This window comes from Idiotropiscis lumnitzeri, chromosome 4 (genome assembly GCF_059441095.1).
Source record: "Idiotropiscis lumnitzeri isolate Australia: NSW breed Sydney's pygmy pipehorse chromosome 4, RoL_Ilum_1.0, whole genome shotgun sequence".
NCBI classification, from domain to species: Eukaryota; Metazoa; Chordata; class Actinopteri; order Syngnathiformes; family Syngnathidae; genus Idiotropiscis; species Idiotropiscis lumnitzeri.
In genome coordinates, this window is record NC_142394.1 from 10,780,116 (window position 1) to 10,802,372 (window position 22,257).

The 22,257-nt window shown below is 41.3% G+C and overlaps 1 protein-coding gene across 3 annotated transcripts; it reads right to left on the bottom strand.

Moving 5' to 3' along the window:
• Positions 1 to 7,090: 7,090 nt before the first annotated feature.
• Positions 7,091 to 22,146, bottom strand: LOC148338073 (E3 ubiquitin-protein ligase RNF38-like). Of its 3 annotated transcripts, XM_088294602.1 has the most exons (13): positions 21,989 to 22,146; positions 21,018 to 21,312; positions 15,507 to 15,559; positions 15,159 to 15,340; positions 14,207 to 14,642; positions 12,937 to 13,077; positions 12,613 to 12,804; positions 10,141 to 10,302; positions 9,958 to 10,061; positions 9,692 to 9,773; positions 9,501 to 9,622; positions 9,219 to 9,318; positions 7,091 to 7,938 (listed from the first exon to the last, which is right to left on the bottom strand). In XM_088294602.1, the coding sequence occupies exons 2-13, from the start codon at positions 21,298 to 21,300 to the stop codon at positions 7,876 to 7,878; spliced, it is 1,920 nt and encodes a 639-aa protein (XP_088150728.1). In that variant the 5' UTR covers positions 21,301 to 21,312; positions 21,989 to 22,146; the 3' UTR covers positions 7,091 to 7,875. The 3 variants fall into 3 exon arrangements, with proteins under 3 accessions (XP_088150728.1, XP_088150727.1, XP_088150729.1); XM_088294601.1 differs by having other exon boundaries at positions 21,018 to 22,124; XM_088294603.1 differs by lacking the exon at positions 21,989 to 22,146 and having other exon boundaries at positions 15,159 to 15,396; positions 21,018 to 21,113.
• Between the last annotated feature and the right edge of the window lie 111 nt (positions 22,147 to 22,257).

The window sequence follows — 22,257 nt, forward strand, 5'->3', positions numbered from 1 at the left end:
ACAGTGCATTACATAAAAGAAAGGACTCTGATTTCACCGACCAACCATCTTCAATGTGACGTCACCCGACAATCATGACCCCCATAATCACACAGACAGGGAATGGCAATACATATATTTACAACATTAGAAACAAATATTTATCTCTTCATTTTACATTCAGTTAATTATTCAAAGTTACTTCACGTAACACGTAAATTGTACTGACTTTGTGAAGATAAGCCCTTATCGCCCTGCATGTAGTTATTTAGTGAAATGAATGAATTTCTATCCTGATAAAATAATAATTTATTTATGGAAAACAAGGAAAGTTTGAAGAAGGTTTGTCTGAACAAATTTTGATGAACCAGAACAACAATTTATCTGAATCAGCCATCTTTGTTGTTTACATTCCCCTCAAATGTGTTCTGGTCGGAACTAGGACAATACAAGTTTGAGACTGTTGGCTTTAGCTAAGATGCCAGGGGGCCAAGGTCAACAGGGTTGAAAGTAGAAGGGCCATTGGGAGCCAATACCATAACTTCTGTCTTCTTTTCAGTGAAATTCAAGGAATTAAGTGACATCCAGATTTTGATTCCCTCTATACAGGACAGAAGTGGTCTTTTTGGCACAGTGGGACATAGATCTGATTGTCTTCCGCAATGGAAGGAAATTCCATGTTTTTGTACAATGGTACCTGAGCTAGTGGCCAATGAATAAATAATAGTCTTTATATATATTGGGAAAATAAAAGTACTCTAATAAATCAAGCAACAGCAGAAGGAAAGTGAAAAAGAATTTGTCGGCAGCGTGCCACTGAGTTGATGAATCAGACATGACGGCCATCATTTTGTACTGCACATTCATGTCATGGTGATGCAGCCGCAGCTGGTGGGTCAGAGGTCTGATCGGTCTTTTTGGTGGGGTGTGAGAGTCTGCGCATGAGTGGAAAGGCTCAAGGCATCCTCAGTCTGCACATTTCTTGGCCTCCCCGGAAGGCCCCTGTGGTGGTGAGTCGGGAGGGCTGGACTCTACACGGAAATGAATGTGCGTCACTCATAGTGTACACGCAGAAGAAAAGGAAAAGTTAAAAAAAATAAAGAAATCAGGGGTCAACTGAGGCTAGAAAAAAGATTTGAGATGGGGGAAGCTGCAAGAGATAACCCAGAATAAGAACTCAAGATATTAAGCACAAAGCAGAGATGAGCAGACTAAAAACGAGCATGACTTATACGCTATGTGCCAATTCAGGGTCTTCATTCTCAGCAGGACCCGGCCTACTCGGTCAACAACATCTCAACCTTTGTTAGATGGGATGGCATTGAGAGGACTCGAGAGAGTGAAACCAGTTACTTGGACCAACATTAATATGATCATTAGTCGTAATTATGAAAACGACTATTTTGCACTTCCATTTACAAGTAGTCATCCATTTTCAACATACGTACTTGACCTCACGAGGGGCACAGGTTCCAGCACAACTGCTGGATAGGCACGCTGGGATTGGCTCCATATCCCAGATGACTTCAAGTAAGAGGCAGGGTACACCCTGGACCGGTCAGTCGATTTCAGGGCAAGACAATATTGAGTCTTTGCTGAAGAATAGCTCTTCATTTTATCCAACCAGTGCTCAGTTTTTGCAAGTCAAAGTAGATTCGCCACTGTATTTGAGTCACCTTTTTCAACGACTTGAGAGGCAAAAAATTCAGAACCTCTTTCAGCCGTTCCGCACATGCAACAATAAACATATTAAATGAATCTCTTGTCGTTATGAAGGCAGCTTTGGACTGTAAGTGTCCATGTTATTGTGTTTTTTTTGTTTTGTTTTTTTTTGCACAGCAGACTGCCCAAAGAGTCACACATTTCTTTTTGGACAAATGTAGTCATGAGAGCGTATGCAACATCAAGTCTCATCTGAACTCAGCTTCACATCATCACCACACAACCAAGTGATTTCATGGCTGACTCATTCGTGCACACAACTCAAAATGAACCCCGTCACAAGCAAGCCAATTGTATTAACTTACCATCTCGTTCCATTACAGACACTCCACTGCAGTCCCCCACCTGTCCTGTCTAATGAACATTATCCATGCAACCTAAAAGCAACCGTGGGGAGAAGAGGGAGGCCAAACCTAATCAGAGTCACTGAGCACTCGTTGTTAAGTCTAAATAGCAGCACGGCACACACAACACGTAAGACAAACAGCTGTTATGAGTTTAGCAATGTTTGTGATAACTGGGCCATCTCATACAGTACATCGACCTGTCCATAGCAAACTGTTTTAACTTGGACCAGATATGGCCCGGTAAATGTAGCCTAATTATATTCTAATGTGTCAATACAAATGTAAATTTTTTTTTATAGAGTTTGTGATAGTAAACATTTATGTCTGCGTCCTGCAAACCAATGAGGGAAAATACAATCAATCAGAGGTGGCAAAAGTACTCATACTCTGAATCCCAGAAAAAAAAAAGATGTGGAAAATGAAATTAAGTGAGTGAGTACTGAATAGGGCAGGAACATTTGAACCAATTTCTTCCATTGCTCATTATGGACAATGTGAGGTAAGTCACCAACAGACGGACTTATGACTATCTGCAGTTGTTTGTTTACATTAAACATTAAGATGCTGCATTCAAAGCAAGTGATGAGGTGATTTAATCGCAAGATTACAATTTCCTCTTTCATCTATGAACAACTTCACGCAATTTGATGACTGTGAAATAAGAGGGAATAAGACTCTGGACCTCCTGTATGCTAATGAACAAAGTTATTTGGCAAATATGACGCAAGGAGTAGAGAACGGAATCTGATAATACATCCGTCACAGTCAGTACGACAATCATCAGTATACTTTATGTAGTAGCTTGAAGGGTCTGCAGTACGTCCCTGCTGCTCCCAGCTCGACAGTCAACCCGAAGAGGCAAATTCCCTCTTTGCCTGCCAATGCAGACATGCGTCTCTTGGAATGACTGTAAGACTGGTGGCTTGTCATGACAAGTCATCGTTCTTATCCACTGGACAGAATCAGAATGATGTGGAAGTAACTGCACCTCATAGTCTATTTTTCTCTATTTTGCATCGACCTTAGGCTTCCTCCTCATGTTTTATTTCTTTTTTATTTGGACTATTGGTGACCTTTGTGTCCATTCTTTCCACTCATGTACCCATGCTGCATTTTGAGAAAAAAAACGATTTCCGCAAATGATTCACCTTCCTGAGTTTCTAACAGAGAAAACTGTATAACTGGAAAAAATCAACATGGTTGTAATATACGTAACTGTACATACAAACTCATTTTCGTGAAGCCCTCACGGGACCACTCCGTCTCCATGGCAGCCCTGTGACACATAAAGCTTCTCACGTAATCTTTACTTGAGGGAGAAAGCACACAGAACACTGCAGCGTAATCCAAAGCCAGCAGCAATCTGACAGGCTCGGATACCGAACACGTGTAGCGGGGAGGAAATGTGACATTTAAACCATAAACCATGTTCCCATGTCGTTGTCATGCTCATATCCGACAAGTGTCTTGGAGAAAAGGATCGTCAGACCTCCACCAAGGAAGATCCCCATGAATCAGCCTGCTTGCTAAAAGCCAGTGGACCATCATTTGACCAAATGACTTCAATATCAACTATGATACTGTGAAGAGATTCACCTCTGTCGTTCATCATCAGTTCATGGAGTGTACACAATTTATTATTTTTAAAATAAATACAGCTCCAACCTTCTTTTCACACACATATGGCAGTTCCGAATAAAATAAATAAAATTTAAAAAGTAAGATGCTCCAATTTGTATAAGGGCGCAAGTTGATCTAAACATGAAAACGCATTACATACAACAGAACTGTGGAGAAAAAAACAATGTGTTGAGGTGCTGGTGATGTTAAAACTCTATCTCTGATTGATTGTTTTTCCTTGGGCATGGTGGTTTCTTAAAATGAAATTAGAGGCACAAGATGGGGCCAGAGAAGGATGATTTTTTTTCGCTCAAAAGCATTTTCATCATATATTACTGACAGATTTAACAAAATTGATTTAATTTTTTTTTTTTTGACAGCGATGGCTGTGCATATGGAGAAACACATGGCTTGAGGGGTGCTGGAAAAACATTGTGAGATTATTTTGTAATAATACATTTTTATAAACATGAACAAATGTAATTCCTTTTTCTCTGAAACTTTGATTCATGAATAATATTCAATTTACTAATTAAAATGAAAAACTGAAACGATCCCTTTTCCATAGTTTGAGCTATACAGGATCACGAGGATATTCTTGGCCCGCATCAAAACTGACCGGAAGCATAATCATAGAAAAACAAGTTCAGTGTTTTATGTTATAACTATAAAATCTGAGTGACTTTTTTTTCCCCTGGTAGCTCCCTGCAGGGTGAATGAGTGTAGCAGACTATGGAGAAGACTGGAGGCTTGTGTTGTCCATATCAAGCATGTCCAAGTATAATTCCAGTGTCACACATTGCACATGTCATAAGTAAGCTGGCTCCACAAGCTCGTCTTCTCCTCTTTGAATTAAAGTCTTCACCTAACTTTACCTCTCTAACTGAGGCCCTCCCAGCTTCTATATCCATATTAGTGTTCACATCCCACTACTGTAGTCTGTCTGTCTGTCTGTTTCAATCGTCATTTGTGTCCTCCTTCTACTCGGCTCGCTTTCCCGCGCAAGTGTGTGACGCCGTGACAGTGATACAATCTGACAGCCAGGCCGCTCGCCATGCGACGGGGGAAATCCCCTTCAAATAAATGTTTCTCTCTCTCTCTTGCCCAATCTCTCTCTCTCTCTCTCTCTCTTTCTCACACACACACACACACACTTTTCATTTAAAGAACAACTTGGCTAACTGATGCGCGCACGTTTAACCCACAAACTGCTGAGTGCAGGTGCATGCATTGTGATGGAAGAAAGGGAGACAGAGAGTGCTTGCATGTAAGAGTGTGACCTTAAAGGAAGCAGGCAGAGCGCCGTGTTTCACTTTCTTTTGATATGTACATAAGAGCACAATGGAGAATCCATGTAGTCTTTCAGCCTGGGACAGCACACACACGCATCCCTGCATGTTAATCTGTGAAGGACAGAAGCACAAAGTCATAGTGCTGTTGTGGGCAAAGTAGAGCCCGGGGGCCACATCCGGCCCACCCACAGCCTTTGATTGGCCCCCGCAGGGACCATGAAGTGAAAATAAAATTATGCTATTACTAAATTATGCAGTGCTTTTATTTGGAAAGTGTGGTGCAAGTGCAGCAAGTAAAGGCTATGACTTGTGTCTGCGGTGTTGCCTATTATAACATATTAAACGTATTAAGCTATAACATATCTACACACATAGCATTTTATTGAAACAAGATAATGCTTTTTCTCAATACGTTATAGACAACATAGAACAAAGATGAAGTTAACGTTTTTCTTGGCCCTTAGCAAGTGTTCCAGTTTTTCATGTGGCCTTGTTTCAAAATTAATAGCCCACCACTGTCATAATGATTCTCACAGTCTTCCATTAATGCAGATTATCTTTAAAAAAGGCAATTTAGAAGAAACGGTTCATTTTTGCCTTAATAACATTTAAGTTACTATATTTGTTTACTGTGTTTGTCCACGACCATATTCAGTGGTATGAAAAAGTGTTCTTTTTTTTTTTTGCATGTTTGCCACACTTAAATGTACATCGTCATCCAACAAAATTGCGGTAAATATCAGTTAAAGACTACCTAAGTAAACACAAAATGCTATTTTTATATGAAGGTTTTCATATTTAAGGGAGAATGAAGGAAAAAGTGATTGTCCGCTAAACCTAATAACGGGTTGGGCCACCCTCGGCAGCAACAATCAAAATCAAGCATTTTCTACGAATGACAATGAGTCTTTCACATATCTATGAAGATGTTTTGGCCAACTCTTGTTGCAGAATTGCTTTAATTCTTCAACACTGGAGAGATTTAGCGCTGAACAGCCATTTAAAGGTTATGTCACAGCATTTCAATCAGATTCAAGTCTGGACTTTGACTGGACCACTCCAAAACTCTGCTTTTGTTTTCATTAATCACAGTTAGTCGTCCAGGTCTTGAAATAGCATAGCAGCCTCAGACCATCGCACTACCACTACCATGTTTGTGATGCATCAACGAGACTCACACCTTTCAAAAAGTTCAACTCTCTGCTCCTCAGTCCATTGAGTATTCTCTCGGTCATTTTTATCTTAATAAATGAAAAGCAGTGACCTGAGCCTGCGTTTAGCATCTTTGAAAAAGTTACATATTATCCTACATTATAGTCCAGTGGTCGCAAACCACCAGATCGCCGGTATCGATGCACAGATGACAATAAATGGAGAAAAAAACTTGCAGTTGATGTCTCTGTCGCATTACGTTGATGTTAAACGCACAATTTAGTAAAATGAGTTCGATTATTACGACCGGAGCGGCACAAAACGACCACGCTACCCCCCCCCCCCTAAGGTGCCATGTTTGTGCGAATAATAGTTCCCTTGTTGACGCATTGTGAATTGTACATTTATCCCTCGTGGTAAAATAACTTGATTACATCTGTTGTTTGAGCCACAGGATACATATTAATACTGTGCTCCTGTGGGTTGTGCATGTAGATGCTGCGTGTGTCCTCCTCTGCGTCACCACATGACTCCAAGTGTGGGCTGCCAGCGAAACAGCTGTGTGCTTGCATAGAACATGCGCCTGGGGGATGATGTACTGAAATTAATGTATATAAAGTTGAATATTAAAAGGAATTGTTCTCTGACAAGCAAAAAAAAAACCACTCGAATTCCGGCAGATGTTGACAGGGGGTAGTGTAAAAAAACGTCAACACCATCTTGTGGTAGTTTCAATGTAGCGCATCACTAAAACAAAATTGGTGGAAACAACGGGGAGGATGGGCGCCAAAAAAGTAATTGAATTTACACATGATGAAAAATCACCTCGAAAGCTTACGTTAAGTAAATTGGGTCAGTTTCAGGTATATTTTGGGGGTGCACCATCTTAATACAAAAGGTGCGCTCCTTGGAGCATCCATGATCCAAATCGCCTCAAAGAATGAGGACAGGGGTGGGGAAAAAAAGCCAACGACCAACTTTAAAAAGTTTATATCAAGCCGTTTATTTGGTATCCAGATATTCATACATTTATACAGTATATATGTAGTATAGTGAGATATCTATATAACGTGCCACTGCAAAGTCACAAACATTCAAACTAAGAAAATAAAAGGAACCAAAAATGCATGTGCTTAGTTTAGTGCTGTGAAGCACTTGTAAAAAGTGGAGACAGGAATGAAGTAATTGCCAGGCAGGACAGTCATTCATTATGGTCAAAAAAATTATTAATTCATGATGATGTGTCAACTTAACACAAAGAAACAATGATTAAATAGTGGCACCATGGACCCTTGAATACAAACTAGAGAAAAAGGAATTTATTAATACACATCGTTTATACTGTACATAAAGACGCATAGTGCAGAGACGTACAAATGGGGCATTACCAATCGCTCATGGAAAGTTGTCATGTTTTAACTGACACACACGCACACATGGACACCCACACACTCATGCGCATATGTCTAGAAAAATCTTACACACAATCCCCTTTCCGAGGCTTGCATAATAAAGATGACCAAAATACATGTTAACTCTCATGGTGTACACACCAACACGCACATTAAGTATGCAAAGTAGGAAGGGTGTGCCGTAAAAAAACAAAAACAAAAAACAAACAGCGGGCACACACACAACTTCAATCGACATATGAAGGAAATTGTGTGTCTGTTTGTCCGTGTGTATACAATCATGTACATGTATGTAACAGATGAGAAAGAGGCGGAGCAGGCAGTGCTGAAAATGTCAAGCACATTATGTGATCACTCAGAGTCTCTCTGGACCTCGGAGGCGTCTGCCCTGCAAATGGGACATGTACGATTGGCCTATGGAAAGAGAGGACTGGTTTAGTTCACGCCATTAAAAATGCACATTACTGCCACCTAAAGGAATGGCAAGATAAAGGTTCCAAAGAAATCGCCAGTCATATTCGTTATTCTGCTCTATCCTCTCTCTGTATGTATTTCTGCTCATTGCACCAAAGTATCCTAAAATATATCTTAACTGTAACACCGATGGCAATTTCCATTAGCTCATCTATGGAGTTTTGCATAAGTTAGCGTTAAAGTAGCAGACTTTTATTTGACAAAATAAGCTTTGGTAGAATATTTTGGTATTAAATTTTTTTATGTTTTATTTTGTTTTGTCAGTTGTAAAGAAAAGTTAAACTGGGGGAGACAAACACATGACAAATGACACTTTGCGTCTTTAGAAAATTGTGACAATAAGTGAGAATGTGAGAGGGGTAAAATGATTAAAAAAATGTCACATAGTCTTTCTACATCATGGAATTTCATCTTATAGAGGTTGAGTCAGGAAAATATCCCCAAAAATAAATGACGGTTCGCTTACTGTAATAGAAAATTTACTCTAATGTTCGGAAAGAAAGAGTAGGGTCTCTGGCGCGTTTGTCCACCAATCGAATGTGAAATTGAGAAACCCATTATATTCGTGTAATTCTGAAAATATGTCTGTGAGTCAGCCGTTTTGAATTGTTACGAAACTGTAAACTAGACACTGATGGCTTTGTGCAACTGGCATTTATTTGCAGTTTGGACACAGTGAAGTGAACATCTCTGAAAGGGGTAGCAAAGTTTAAACAAGCCTCAAATACCAACAAAATGTCACTAGGTTTGTTGTTTGTTGATTTATTAATATTTTTTAAATAGTCGCAAGAGGGTGTAAAAAAGTTGCTAAGGTGACAACACAGGGAAGCCACTTGCTTTGTCATGTCTCTTCCTCAGTTGTTATGTTAACAAATGCATGGCCAATGATTTGTGAGAAGTAGATACTGTGCTGTAAATGTGTCTTCAGCCTTTATGTAGTTTGACTGAAGAATGTGAAGAGAATTTGCTTTATAAAGACACCTGGAAATTGTTGAAAATTATGAAAAAATATTCATGAAGATAAGACTCAATTTACCATCAGGCTCTGTGCATTATTTCCCTTTTAGCTGCTAAGCAAATTCACCTAAGTTGTCATATATAATGGATTATTTCAGGTACAATTCGATATAATCGACAGACAAGCTGGAGGAGGTTTCAATGAGTTGTGTGTTGAATTCCAAACAGTGCGAGTCAGCCAGCTCCACGGGGCGGGTACGCACCTTTAGCCACTTGTCGACACACTTGCCGTGGAATTCGTGGCTGCAGGGCAGAACTCGCAGCAGTTGTCGAGACTCAAAATCACTCATACACACCACACACCTGCGAGATGACAACAAAAGCACAACAAACTTGGAGTGACAAACTGAGTTTGAAAGAGCTTCAAAGGGAGTATTTTGCCTTATGAAATTGCTTTAAATAAGTGGTCCCAAGCCAAACTAAAACTTTTTTTATCATTAGCAACTGAAATATATTTGCAATTATTTATTGGCGTTTGCACTTACAGCGTTTGTTCAGACTGGTGATTATTTGGGTTGAAGCGATAGGAGGGAAGTTGCTCAATATCTCCCTTGGTAAGTCCTCTGAGTTTGGCCTCCCCGAGACGCTCTGCAAGATTGAGGAGTGCCTGCAACAGAAAATAATTAGTATTTAGGTTCAATTCAAGCGTATTTTTGAAACTGTCCAATCAACAAACCTCATAATTTTCTACTTCGCCATCATCGACATCCAGCTCAAGACTGATTGCAGGGCCAGTCGGCTGGACTGGCAGCATTGATCTAAAAAGAGAACATTTTGACCCGTTAACAACATAAATTCATTTCCATTGAAAAACTGTCCAATCAAGTAAATTAGATTGCTAATTCTGGGGGGGGGAATCACTTGACAAAATGATCAACGTGTATACTTTCTCAAAATGGGAAGCTGTCTTCCAAAGTAAAAATGGAGTGGAGATCAACTTACAGGAAGTAAGGCAGGAGGCTGGGGTGATAAGGCGAAGGCGGTAGTGGCTGTTGCGAGCGGTACCTTCGGCCAGCGAGCCGACGGGGGATGAAGTTTGGGTAGGACTGGGAGACAACAGACAGAGGTGCGTCAAGCTTGATGGCGTGCCATTCAACAGCCAACTGGAACAGTCTTAGCACTCACCACTCCAAAGAACTCCTGGGGCAGGGGCTCGTGGGAGAGGAAGTGGAGCTGTGTGGAGTGAGGGGTGAGGGCGGGGTGGGTTGCAGGGGGGTAGTGCAGTCCCGCACCCAAAGAAAGATGCTCTCCCAAAAGCTCCACATCATTCTCTATCCTTTGTAAAGGCTGTAGGAGGTAAAGGAAAGGGGTGGGGTCACAAGTGTGTGATCTCAGCACTGACAGATCAATATCATGAGAAATACAACAACTGTATTTATACATCACTTAAATGATTACACATTGGTGTCAACATTGGATCATTCAGAACTTCAAGTGAGTTGTCGGCACGGACTGTAAAACATGCCACTTGATGACTGTGTCCCACTTGGTGTTGATTCGTCACCCCCCAAAAAAAAATAATCTTTGAAGCCTGAAATGTGGCAAAAGGCCAAAACGTTCAATAGGGCTGAACACTTTAGCAAGCCATTGTAACATACAGAATCCTATCCAAAAGGATGACACTTAAGATGAAAATGAGACGGGAGACCGATGTTTGATTTGATCTTTCAGGTCAAAACATTTGGAATCATTTACAGTGTTTCCTTTTAAACATTCCTTAGGTACAGTTTGTATTTAACCTTTATGTGCAATGCATTTCGTTGCATGGCATTTTTTTTTTTACTATATTTAAGCCCAGTGATAATGTTCAAAGGACGTAATTTAGGGTCTTACAATAATGACATTTCTTTTTTAGAAATAAAACATCTTGTTTTTGATGAACACGCAGGCCTACTAAGCTACTGTATTTTAATGCTGGTCCTCATGGTCGTATTGGAAAAGCCAAGAATATTTTTAACTGAGTCAATGCCAGCCATCTGCACTAATCACAAGCCTAATGCCCCAGTGATTTAAGAGCATTTTCGATTTTGCAAGTCACACAGAATATTGTGTTTGAGATTATTTTTTTTTTTGTATCAAACCTACCAAACGAAAGACGAGACTGTCTTCTTTCACCAAAAAAAACCCCAAAATGTTTATACAAGTTTGTTTCCTCTAACTTCTGAACGGTGACTTTATTCTATAAAATCAGTTAATTTAACAATTAGGAACAATTTTGACTGAAAAACAAACTATTTGGTGAAATACAAGCACCATGAGTGACGCCAACTCATCAGGACTACAGCTGTTAGTGGCTGTTCACAAGAAGACGTTCTCATACCCGTCATATTTCCAAAATTGTGGCTGTACATAAGTTATGACACACATATACTTCTGCTATCAGAACACATCCTTTTTAACTTCTCAGCCATGACAAAGACCGACCATCGTGTAAAATCCAACAAAACATGTGAAAGAGGGAGGGAATGGGCAATCTATTCAACTTTGTTGCTTTACGTTCAGAGTGTGTCAAGATTTACTGATTGTGGTAATTAATTTAGGTAATGGTTAGTGAGGTAATAAACTGCTCTTCTGTTAAAATTATGTGTGAAAATGTGTGTTGTGGCCCTGAATTAACTAGAGTCAGTAACTGTAATTTTGCAAAAACATTAAGATTACTGGCAATTATAATGTATTACTGTAACTTTTGTAATGCGTTCCTCCCATTGGTGTCTGCGATATGCAGCCAGATCGAGACATTTTCCAAAGGTTTTCTTTATAAAGACCAGAATTATCAAGTTCTTACATCAATAGCTATACCATTGTACAGCCAAAAACGGTGCTTTTAGGCATTGTATGGTTTCTTTTGCGTCAGTTAGTCTCCTGGTACACTTTTAGTGGTACTAGAAATAAACAATAAATTGAAGAAAACGTGTCGGTTTTATAATTTTTTTCTTGGCTGTACAAACAGAAATATGTTCCCTGTTTGAATGAGTGGTTTCGATTGTCCAACTACAAGTCTGTTGACGTTATTGCGCCACCATGATAATTAAGTCTTGTTGTATTCTTCTGCCTTGCCACTTAGTGCAGAAGGTAAGAAGATGTACCGTAGTATAAGGCAGGCGAATGAACAGGACGAGTCAAGTGTTATTTCAGTCTGTGCTGCAAGCCGCTAAAAAATGAACGGCCGTAGTTTTGACACCTCGAAAAGTATTGATATCGAGAATCGTTTGGAAACTGAATTGAACTGGAATCGTTGAAATTAACATGAAGCCCAACCCCACTCTTGGCTCCTTTGTTCTCCATCTGTCTTTTGTACCCCTGGCAGTGACTTCCAACATTTGCAATAAATAATATGCCGTAATGCTACATAATGACATTTAATACGGCTATTGGCAGCATGAATGCCTTTTATTTGACACTATAGCGTAGAGAGCAACCAGCGCGAGAAAGGTCGAGTAAAAAAAGAGTGGAGTAAAGTTAAAAAATAAATAAATACATGTGCAGGGGGAAATTCTGATTCACTGGAAACTTTAGAGAGTCACCAGTGCAGGTGTTCAAAAAAGTTCATTTAGAATGCTGCTTATAGCCTCAAACAACCTATGCTTTGCTACTTACCGAACGGGCCTGCTGTGTCGTGTAGGGTCCAAACTGTCCAGGCTGTGGCAGGTGAGGTGGATGGTGGGGAAGGTGTGTGGGAGGATGTGGGAGGTGAGGAGGTGGGGGGAGGAGAAAGGCTGGGTCACTGGACAGCAGAGAAGGGAATGGGTAGGCCATGGGTAGGTGCTGCACGGAACAAGTCTGCAGGACCTGACAAGAAATAGGAGATTTCAGAATACAAATGACTTGGTGCAAACAGTAACTGGGTAGAAAATATCCAAGCAAAGCCTGAAGATGCCCAAGATGTAGACTATATTGTATAAACGTAGCTGGCAAACCCACAGGAGGAGCGACGCTGCAGACAGGATAGTGCTGTCCACTGAAGACTACCGAGCATGCTGGGATTTGCTGAGGGGCTGAACGAGGCGGCAGACCAGGTGGAACGCCCGGGGGCGACACAGTATAAGACACTGGAGCTGAACCCTAAAAAAATGGAGAACAAGGATAGTAAGTTAGTAACCATTTTTTAATAGACACAATGGTTGTCTGAACTTTTGGGATCATTTGTAGTTCAACGAATGCACAGGAATGATCAGGATTAAGAGGTGATAACAGGGGTCAGTTGAATTCCAATATGTGGGAGTGAGTCGTTCATGGACAGCGCAGGTTTTGTGTCGTCAGGGCTGAGTCGTCGTTCGGGGGCGATGTATAGTCCAAGGGTGAGTCTTGGTGATTGTGATTGCCAGGGTGAAGACAGCTCCAAAATTTCAGCTGAATCCAGTGGTGGATGTAGCCCAGAAGTTTGCTTAATCGGTTCTGGAGGGAGAGGTGTGGGGGTAGAATTTCATTGCGCGCTTGTTGGTCCTTCGTAGTCGTGCAGGAATCGCATTTTATCTAAGCCTGCTCCTCAGTTGTTTTGTTTTTTGTTGTCCATAAAATGGTTTCCTTTTTCTTGCCAGTGCCATAAACCAAGGTTGATTTCTTGGTGTTGATACAATCTCTTGCATGAGCCGATGGCGTTTGTCAATAATTCGTTCCCAGTCAGGTCGAGTTGGACGAAAACTCCTCACTTTTGGCTTTGTTCCCAGCAAATTCCAGGGAGGGCTGGTGGATAGAGCTACCCGTCTATTAGCACGCTCGTGTCCACTGGTGTGTGGTCTCATTGCCTTTTCCCATTCATCTCCGCAACCACTCTGAGGCGATGGATTTTTGCCTCCACAGCAGCCATCTTCTGAAGGAGTTCTTGGGAGTCTTCTGTGGAGACGAGAGGTATCTTGCTTCTGGCCTTGTTGCTACCAGCAGTCTTAAATTAATTAGCAGGCCGTGTTGACATTATCTTGAGGAGGCAACGCCGGCTTTATTAAAAAAGTAAAAATAATACTGCCCTACTGACATAAAAAGTATCCAGAAGTCCAGAGAGCGAGAAAAAAAAAATGAAATTATCAACGAAAGGAGCTGACCAGCTGGCATCTACACACTACTCAAGCCGGATGCAAAGAAGAGTGGAGAGAGTTCTGAATTGCAGCTCAAATACATTTAAGACAAACCAATCATTTGAAAAATAACCAATCAAGACTAATTGACACAAATTCAAGTCGTCATTGAAACTCACCTGTTCCTGGAGGTCCAACACCCCGCTGCTCTGTTGCTGTGATGGGTGTGGGTGAGGGTGAGGGTGCTGCGGATGTGCCGCAGGGTGCATCAGTCGGGGAGACAGGTTTGACGATGGATGAAGGGGCCTTGGGGAGGGATTTGACGGATGGTAAACTTGGCGTTCTTCCAACCCAGGCCCTGGTCCTCTAGGGGGCTGCTGGCTATAGAGCGGGTAGCCCTGAGTGGGGGCTGAGTGACGGTAGTTCTCGTCTTGTTGGACTGGTGACAGCCCATGATGGGAGTGCAGGTGGTGATGGTGGAGGTGGGGGTGGTGGTGAGGGTGAGTGTTGGGGTGGTGATGGTTGCTGTTGCTGTTGTAATGGTGGTGATGATTGTGCGTGTGGTGATGACGCGTTAGGCGGTCTCTGCGGCCACGCGGGCGTCGCATTGGAGGGCTGAGAAGGGAGAAGAAGAGGCGTCGGTATAAGATATTGTATGTTGCCCTTCGTAAATATGAAACACAAAACCAATCAATAAATGTTTCTTGAACTAACTTCAAAACGGAGCTCAGATGATTGAATCTTTAATACAGAAATAGGTTTTGATTTTATTTTTGAAACATCAGAATTTTAAAATTGACAAATGGGCCTGCTCTTTAAAAAAAAAAGGAAAAAAAAAACTTATTCTGTCACTGCTCTGAAATTGCTCCACAATCATCTTGCATATTGGAGGCTAGCGTTTGCGTCTGCTCTGGCAGGCGCACACCTCATGTGCCGCCAGCCTCCGCAGCACTCGATTAGTGGGCTGATCCGACAGCACACCGCACTGTCCTAAGTACAGCGTGAAAAGTCCATTACCCTGAGACATCATTACTTTATTTCTTGTCTGTGATTAATATGAAGTAAATCTATTAGTCACACTGGCATGAAAATAAATAGATAAAATAAAAGTGAGTGGGTGGGTGTGCTCACCTTCTTCGATTGCGGACAGGTGTGTGACATCTCTCTGTTGCATAGTGGGCATGTGGCCTGAGACTCGGGGGGAGCTCCCAGGGGCGAATGGGAGAGGAAGGGGTAGAGGGAGGGGCGGAGCTTAGATCTAAAATGGACTGCTGGGAAAGACGCTGCCTTTTTGGGCTTGGGCTGTCTTCCATCTGTGAACAGTGGACCAAGAAGGGGTCGTGGTTAGGTGGTTATTCAGGAAAATGCGCTGTAAATACATGGAAGAAATCACTACAACAAAGTTAAAAGACCCAAAAAAAAAAAAAAAAAACATTTGTAAACTGAGGCCAAATGCAGCGATCATGTTTCATGGCTTACTTTGTCTCGATCCTCACTGAACACATTATCTGGATGAAAGTGTAGCACTCCTCCTGCAGGCAAAAGAGAACGGGAGAGAGGGGGAAACATAATCAGATAAAGACTGCGCTGAGAAAAACATCATCACAAGACACAGGCATATGCCTGTTAAGCCAGCAGGACAAACTGGTCGCTTCAATCGGATTTTCCTGTGCAGGATCACAAAGGATGTGAAACAGTGATCGGTCTGTTACTCCAAATACAAATGGGCATCAGATCTTGACCTAATCAGTGTTGCGCTTCTTTGGTCTGGCGGGCTTTTCCAATAGCTGCTTGAAAATAAGCAGATGAAGCTCTCTGTGTAATAAAACACACTGGATCTTTCATTGCCTCTGATGATGTACCAAAAAACATCTGCCACCATTTGCTTTTCCTTGTTCAAGGGACTCAACTCCTCATCACTGGATAGTCACATGCTATCGTTATTACTTTACTCAGTTCTCTCTATTAATTGACAAGCCAATGTGCAATATGTCACGACGAAGTGATAAGGCTTAAATTACCCTGAAACAGCTGGAGGATTTGGGGATGGATTCGGAGTTCATTCCAAAAAAGATCTAGATATCATATCTTTACAGAATACAAATGCAGCTTGATTCTGGAAGAACAGAAATGCTGTAGTGTACAAAAAGATTACATTTAGATAGACACCAATTTGCAAAAGTTCATAGATAGCAGGCCTCCTGACTGAATGATGTCAAACATGAATTAATTATTCAAAAACAAATTATCCTAATGGACCCAAAAGGTCCAAGGCACGGCAGTTTGCTCAATTTATTTTCGGTATAACTGTAAGGAGAACCACATATTCATGAGTGAGAAACCAGAGCTTTTGAAGCAGCCCATCATGCAATTCTAACAACACAAAACTTCAACAGAAGTGTTCTTAAAAAACAAAATATTTCACTTTAGAAAATAATGTCAATCCACTCGGCAAAGTACAAGTGTAGTAAAAGCTGGAGTTATAAAAACTATGCTACAGTATCACCATCCACATTTAGTTGGCATTTCCACAAACGCAAGCATATTTTCTACTTCCTCCAATATTGTTTTCATCAGTAGCGTTGTTTTTGTTAATGTGTTTTGCAATTTTTTTGTATATGACTCCGAAACCATGTTTTTTTTCTGTTTTTGGCCAGAAACATTGTTTATGCTGTGCCCCCTGTCTAAAACAACGCATCACAATGAAATCCCAACTTGGCCAATTCCTATTAATTAAACAAGCAGCAAAGAAACGTCTTAGGATGGGATAATAACCAACAAACATCCCAGTAATGTAATAAATATGCACTGGAGAAAAACAATGTGAGGCTGGCTGCTTATCTAACAGGGAACATGTGCAATCTGAATGTAGCACACACACACATACTTTTATGCAGTATGAAAAGACGTCCTTCAGATGACAAGATTTTGGCTTAAGCATGGCCCAAAAATATTTCATCACAAAGAAGAAACAAGAAAAAAAATCTCTCCCGCTTCTACACCCTCCATTCTGTCTCCCTCCTCCAACGAGTCTTCTCAGAAACAACAGATCTGAAAGCAAACCCCACCCCTTTGTTGTCCTTTGCAGAGCCACTCGGGGGCCATGTGAAGTTGCGATAGTGACGGCTCAAAGACGCCCCGCTAGCGACTGTGAAGAACACACGCCAAGACGGCTGACTGACCAGCTGACATTGGAGGCAAAACGTTGCCTTATATCTTTCTCCATCAACTTCTAGACCTCGCTGGGTTCTTGTCCTTCATGTGTTTTATAGAGAACGAGATCTTTTCAACCTGGGGGCGGGGGGTGTCAAAAGAAGGGACACTGAGGCAGAGTGATGGGGCTCTGCTGGAGAGAAAACAACCTTATTTCCTCCGAATAGTGGTGCCCTTGAAGCAAACACAGAAACTACTCACAAGAATTGACAGCATTCTGCAAGTGAATAGATAAAAGTGGTCATGTTTACAAAGATAGGTCTGCAGTGGATGATTGTCTAACAATGCGACCCATGACCAAAGGGCTCTTTCTTTGATTTCCGCAGCTTGCATTTGGCTTGGGTTGCTTTTGAGCTTCAATGCATCAACAAATCGGTCTTAATTTGAAGTCAGTAGCTACTTAAACATTGTCTTACCATTTTAACAAAACGCAAACAAAACAGGGAGACAGAACAGGACGCTGTGAAGCCTGCAACAGCAAATGTGTGTGTAATAGGGATAGTCAGAATAATGCACGCCAACACTATTAAGTGACATGTCACGCCTCTGACTGTGGAACATTGGCTCACAATCTAAAATTCCAGACTGAGGACGGTTTTGCTTCGGTCAGGGTAGCCAGAAGACAGAGTTATGGGGGTGGGTATTTTAAGGCAGTAGAGTATTGTCTAAACAAGTTCAAAGGAGCTACAGATTATGGGTGAGATTCACACAAGAATCACTCACACACACCACACACTCAAGAGCAATTCTGCAATGATAAAAATCCAGGGGGATAATTCCTCTCTGATTTGCAATTACTGAAAAATATTCAAATCTAAAGTTTGAATTTAGCTTAAAGTTTGAATTTAATCAGTGCATTGAGGCCTTGCTTACTCCAAGTAGTGATCTTGCTCAAGTTTTTTTTTTTAGTGTGCACACACTTGGTTTATATTATCAATTTGTATGACACATTTCTTAATGGCCGCTCAGTGGGGGTTATTATGGCATTTCTGGCAACACAACAGCAGCCTGGTATAAAACATTCATTCATGCCATTCTCTGTCTTTGAAATGAATCAGATTTCAGATCGCACCCAGTCTGATAGCACATAAATGGCATTACTTTTTCATTTGTAAAAAAATTTTTTAAAAATCTAAATCTAAATTAATGAGTGTGGTTCAACAGCAGTGAAACAGCTCACCTTTCTCTAACAAAAATAAAGATGACTGTGTAAATACTCAGCATCTAGACAGACATCAGGCTCTTAGATCCAATGTTAATTTATGCAAAATTATGCTCATGCGTAATTTGGAGGGAGGCAAACAAGTGAGGTTTGCAGAGAGTGGCGAGGGTAAAGACTACATGCAACATACAGGGCTAAGTTGAGCCCCCCATTTGTTTTTTGGACAGATACGCTCACTGTCCACAACAAACAAAACATGAGCACATGAGCATGCTCTGTAACCATGCTCGTAACTCAAAGCACTTGTATCTCAAAGCATATTACTCTCTAACGATTGCAAATGTTAATGCCATTAATGCGTTCCAACCTCACCCCTGTCATAAAAAGCTTGTGATGCTTTTTGTTTTGTTTTTGAGAAAAAGAGCAGTCTATAATATTGTAATGTATAAAAACATACAGTAATGATATTGACAAATTTCCATTGTTCAAAGGGACAGACGGTGTGTAGAATTTAGTGCCAGTTAATGGCAGACTAATTGAATGCAATGACCTAAATCTGAAGCATGTACATTTTGAAGCACACGCAGTAGGTGCCTCAGCGAGACCACACTTCGCTAGCCTACCACCAATTTCTTCAGCAGAGGTGCAAGCAAAATGTCATCACAAACTACTCCTGGTATTCCCTCAAGTGCCGAAGTAATTGCACTGCATTTGTCACACATGCTATAGTCATTGATCTAGCAAATTTATGATCAGGTGATTGATTCCTTTGCATCTCTGTAGCAGGACAATGGCGGCAAGACATGTCACCGTCATGTAAGGTGAGGTGCCACCCATGTAATATAATCTGCAATAAGACCTACGATTTTATAAATAAAATGTGATAGAACTTTTTGCATATTATTGATATTAAAAGTGGGTTTTTAAAATTAATGAAAAATCGAAGCATTGTACACACCATCTCATGACACAATGCTATTCATTAGTCCTTCTATGGTGTATCTATTGACATGTCAGCGTTTAGCTCACTGTCTTCAGGGCAAAGTTATGTAGTCACCGTATTTAAAATACACAGACTGCAACTCTTACGTCAATATGACAGAAAAACTTCAACTTCAAGCGGCAAACAGATTGAAACCTCTTATGTGAACAATTTGCTATTTGCAGCTTGTTGCTTTCCACCATACAAAGATCATATCTCAACCTTTTGCACAAGAAAAACATAATCAAACAAATGACAGCTCTGGCGCAAAAAACTTCGATTTACACATATCTCAAAGAATTATTGCACATTTCAATTCAAGAAATTAAAAAAAAATTGCATTTATAAAAGTGTTTTTCTTAATTGACATTGTCAGAGGCGTAAAAAAATGTACCACATTCATATGTTATCAGCAGCTCAAATGGTATCTCTTTTTTCCATTTGCGAGGGATTTAGATTGTTTTCTTAAAGTGAACATCATTCGAAGCACAATTTGACCTGATCTTAAAACTGATTTATGGTACTTAGTGGTTATTTTGCTGTGGCAGCAACTCACCACCTAGCATTTTGCCGTGAATCATGCAAGAACTACAAGTACAAATTCGACACCTGTAAAAGTGTGCCAGCTTCTGGCCTAGTGGGCAGAGCAATTGCCCTGAAGGCGCTGCTTTAATCCATCACGTCCCACTCTGCACCTTTTTTATTTATTTCTTTTAGTATGTTTAAAATTTCTTGCATCCAGTGGGGAGTTGTTAAGGAGCTGTTTTTCCCCACTTATTTATTGCTGGATTGAACAGTTGTAGGTAAACAATTTCGATGTAGCTTGTGAAACTAAAGTTGGAAAAATGTTCAGGCCCCACAAAAATAACAGTTTATGGTTAGGGTATGGATAAGTAATACTAAAGGAGGCAACAATCTGGAAAAAGGGCTGGGGTTAGTGTTAAGAAAATATTCAAGAGTTAAAAAACAAAGTTTAGGTAAGGTGGTGATTATGAAACACAAAGTTACTGCAATGACACTACCGTAACAGCCATAGCTGAAATGGGGATCCAGTTGAAGTAGAACCCAGTTGAACCCTAACACGGCATCATAAAATAACCAATTTGCGGCCAACCTATTGTAATCACAGTAAAAATAGCCAATTCATGAGAGGCCCTAAATTCCTCACTCTGGTGATTGACCAATCAGAGACGTTCGCTGCAAAATAACTCCTGCCTTTATGGTAAACAACTGGCGCATACTCAGTGTCACAACACAACAAAACTAAATCATAGTGTCAATTTTAAACTACTCACGTGAGAAAAGCAAATACCTCGTTTGATGTGGTGCAGTTCTAAAATCGTGCAAATTACTGCTAACATCGTGTCAAATAAATACCTCAATCAATCAAAATACATCAATGTTATGGTTGGAAGAGCGAATTTGTGATACACTACTATCGCATTGAATCTTATTGAGCTGTGGAGGTGAGTTCAAATAGTGACAAACGTTATCTAAACCTGCACTACAACACAAAGGGGTTTTGTTCGAACTACAGCTACTCGATGAAGCCCAGAGGTTGCCTCATAGTAGTCTTCCTCTAAGCTATCACGTACGAATGTTATGGTGCATCTCGCAGGCCCACGCCACTTACCGTTTCCAGGGTGCCGGTGAGCTCCGTGTCGCTGCGCCCCTGCGGCCAGGTAAGCGCCCGGCTGCTGCGGCTGACTCTCTGGGTAGCCCCCGCGACCGCCGTGGTGCGGTGCCCAGCCGGGGTTGTTCTGCTGCGGGAAATTAATTCCTCCTCCTCCTCCGCCGCTGTTCATCATGCTCCCGTTACCAAGCGCGTTACCGCCGCTGTTACCTCCGGCGGGGTTGCTCACGGCGAAATGATAGAAGCCGGACCGGGACCGAGAGCGTGTCCTCGGGGGGTCCATGGTGGGCTGGAGCTGACGAGGAAGGCGGCGGCGGCGGCGGTGGAAAAGTAGGCGAGAGACTCAAAAGAGAGGAACCTCCCTCGTCAGTCTCGCTTTAAAACTACGTAGCTCGAAAGATGTTCCTAGTGCTCCCTAATGCATTCGAAATGTGGGTTTTAACAAGACATTTGACATCTTTAAACCCGAAAAGTGATGAATAAAAAAAAAGACCAAACAAAAATATGTTGACACTCTATTGTCTTTTTTCCTTCACTTAGTTGATCAACTATGGTGACTTCTAATAATTACTAACAAAATCAACACATTTGGTTTCTTACTAATTAACTTATCTTCGATATAAGCAAATCTTTTCGTGCATGTATCAGAGAGCTTTACTGGGCGAGTTAAAGCCCCAACAGAAGCAACACGGCTAAGCTACCAGGCGTTAGCGAGCAACAAGCGAAGCAACGAGAGCGACACAGTTGTCGCCCTAACTTTTATATTTGAAATTACACGAATCGATAAACCTACCGCAAACGGGGCACTTTCACCCCTTTGCGATGGCAAACTATACTGACACGTTCATTAGCATAATGTCGGCGCCCCCGAGCTAGCACAAGCTAACAGGAAGCGGGCTCCGGCAGGAAAAACAAGTCTAACCGTGGCGACGTTACGTTATGTCGACGTATGACCGGCAAACGGTGCTTACGGGTAAGATGCTTTCGACAGAGTTCTTCACCGGGCACCGTAGATGAAAAATATGAACGTTTTTTCGCGTTAATTAAACCCCCTTCTTGGGTTCGATATCAAATGTTTTCTCCGGTCAGCGGGGAGTGTAGTGAAGATCAATCAATGGGAGTTTCATACTATGTCCAGTGAGACCCAATCGATCACTGAAAAACTATGCAACGCATACCTGCCTTGTTTTGGAGTAATTAACGCACACATAATGTCCAGGGGAAAGTAAAATATTTAACG

Bases quoted from the DNA above. Each gene is read 5' to 3' on its own strand.
- LOC148338073 (XM_088294602.1), bottom strand. From the start codon at position 21,300: ATGGACCCCCCGAGGACACGCTCTCGGTCCCGGTCCGGCTTCTATCAT. The intron at 13,078-14,206 runs GTGAGTTTCAAT...CCATTTTTTTAG, and splicing joins TGTTGGACCTCCAGGAACAG to GGTTCAGCTCCAGTGTCTTA. The intron at 9,774-9,957 runs GTAAGTTGATCT...TTCTCTTTTTAG, and splicing joins AGCCTCCTGCCTTACTTCCT to ATCAATGCTGCCAGTCCAGC.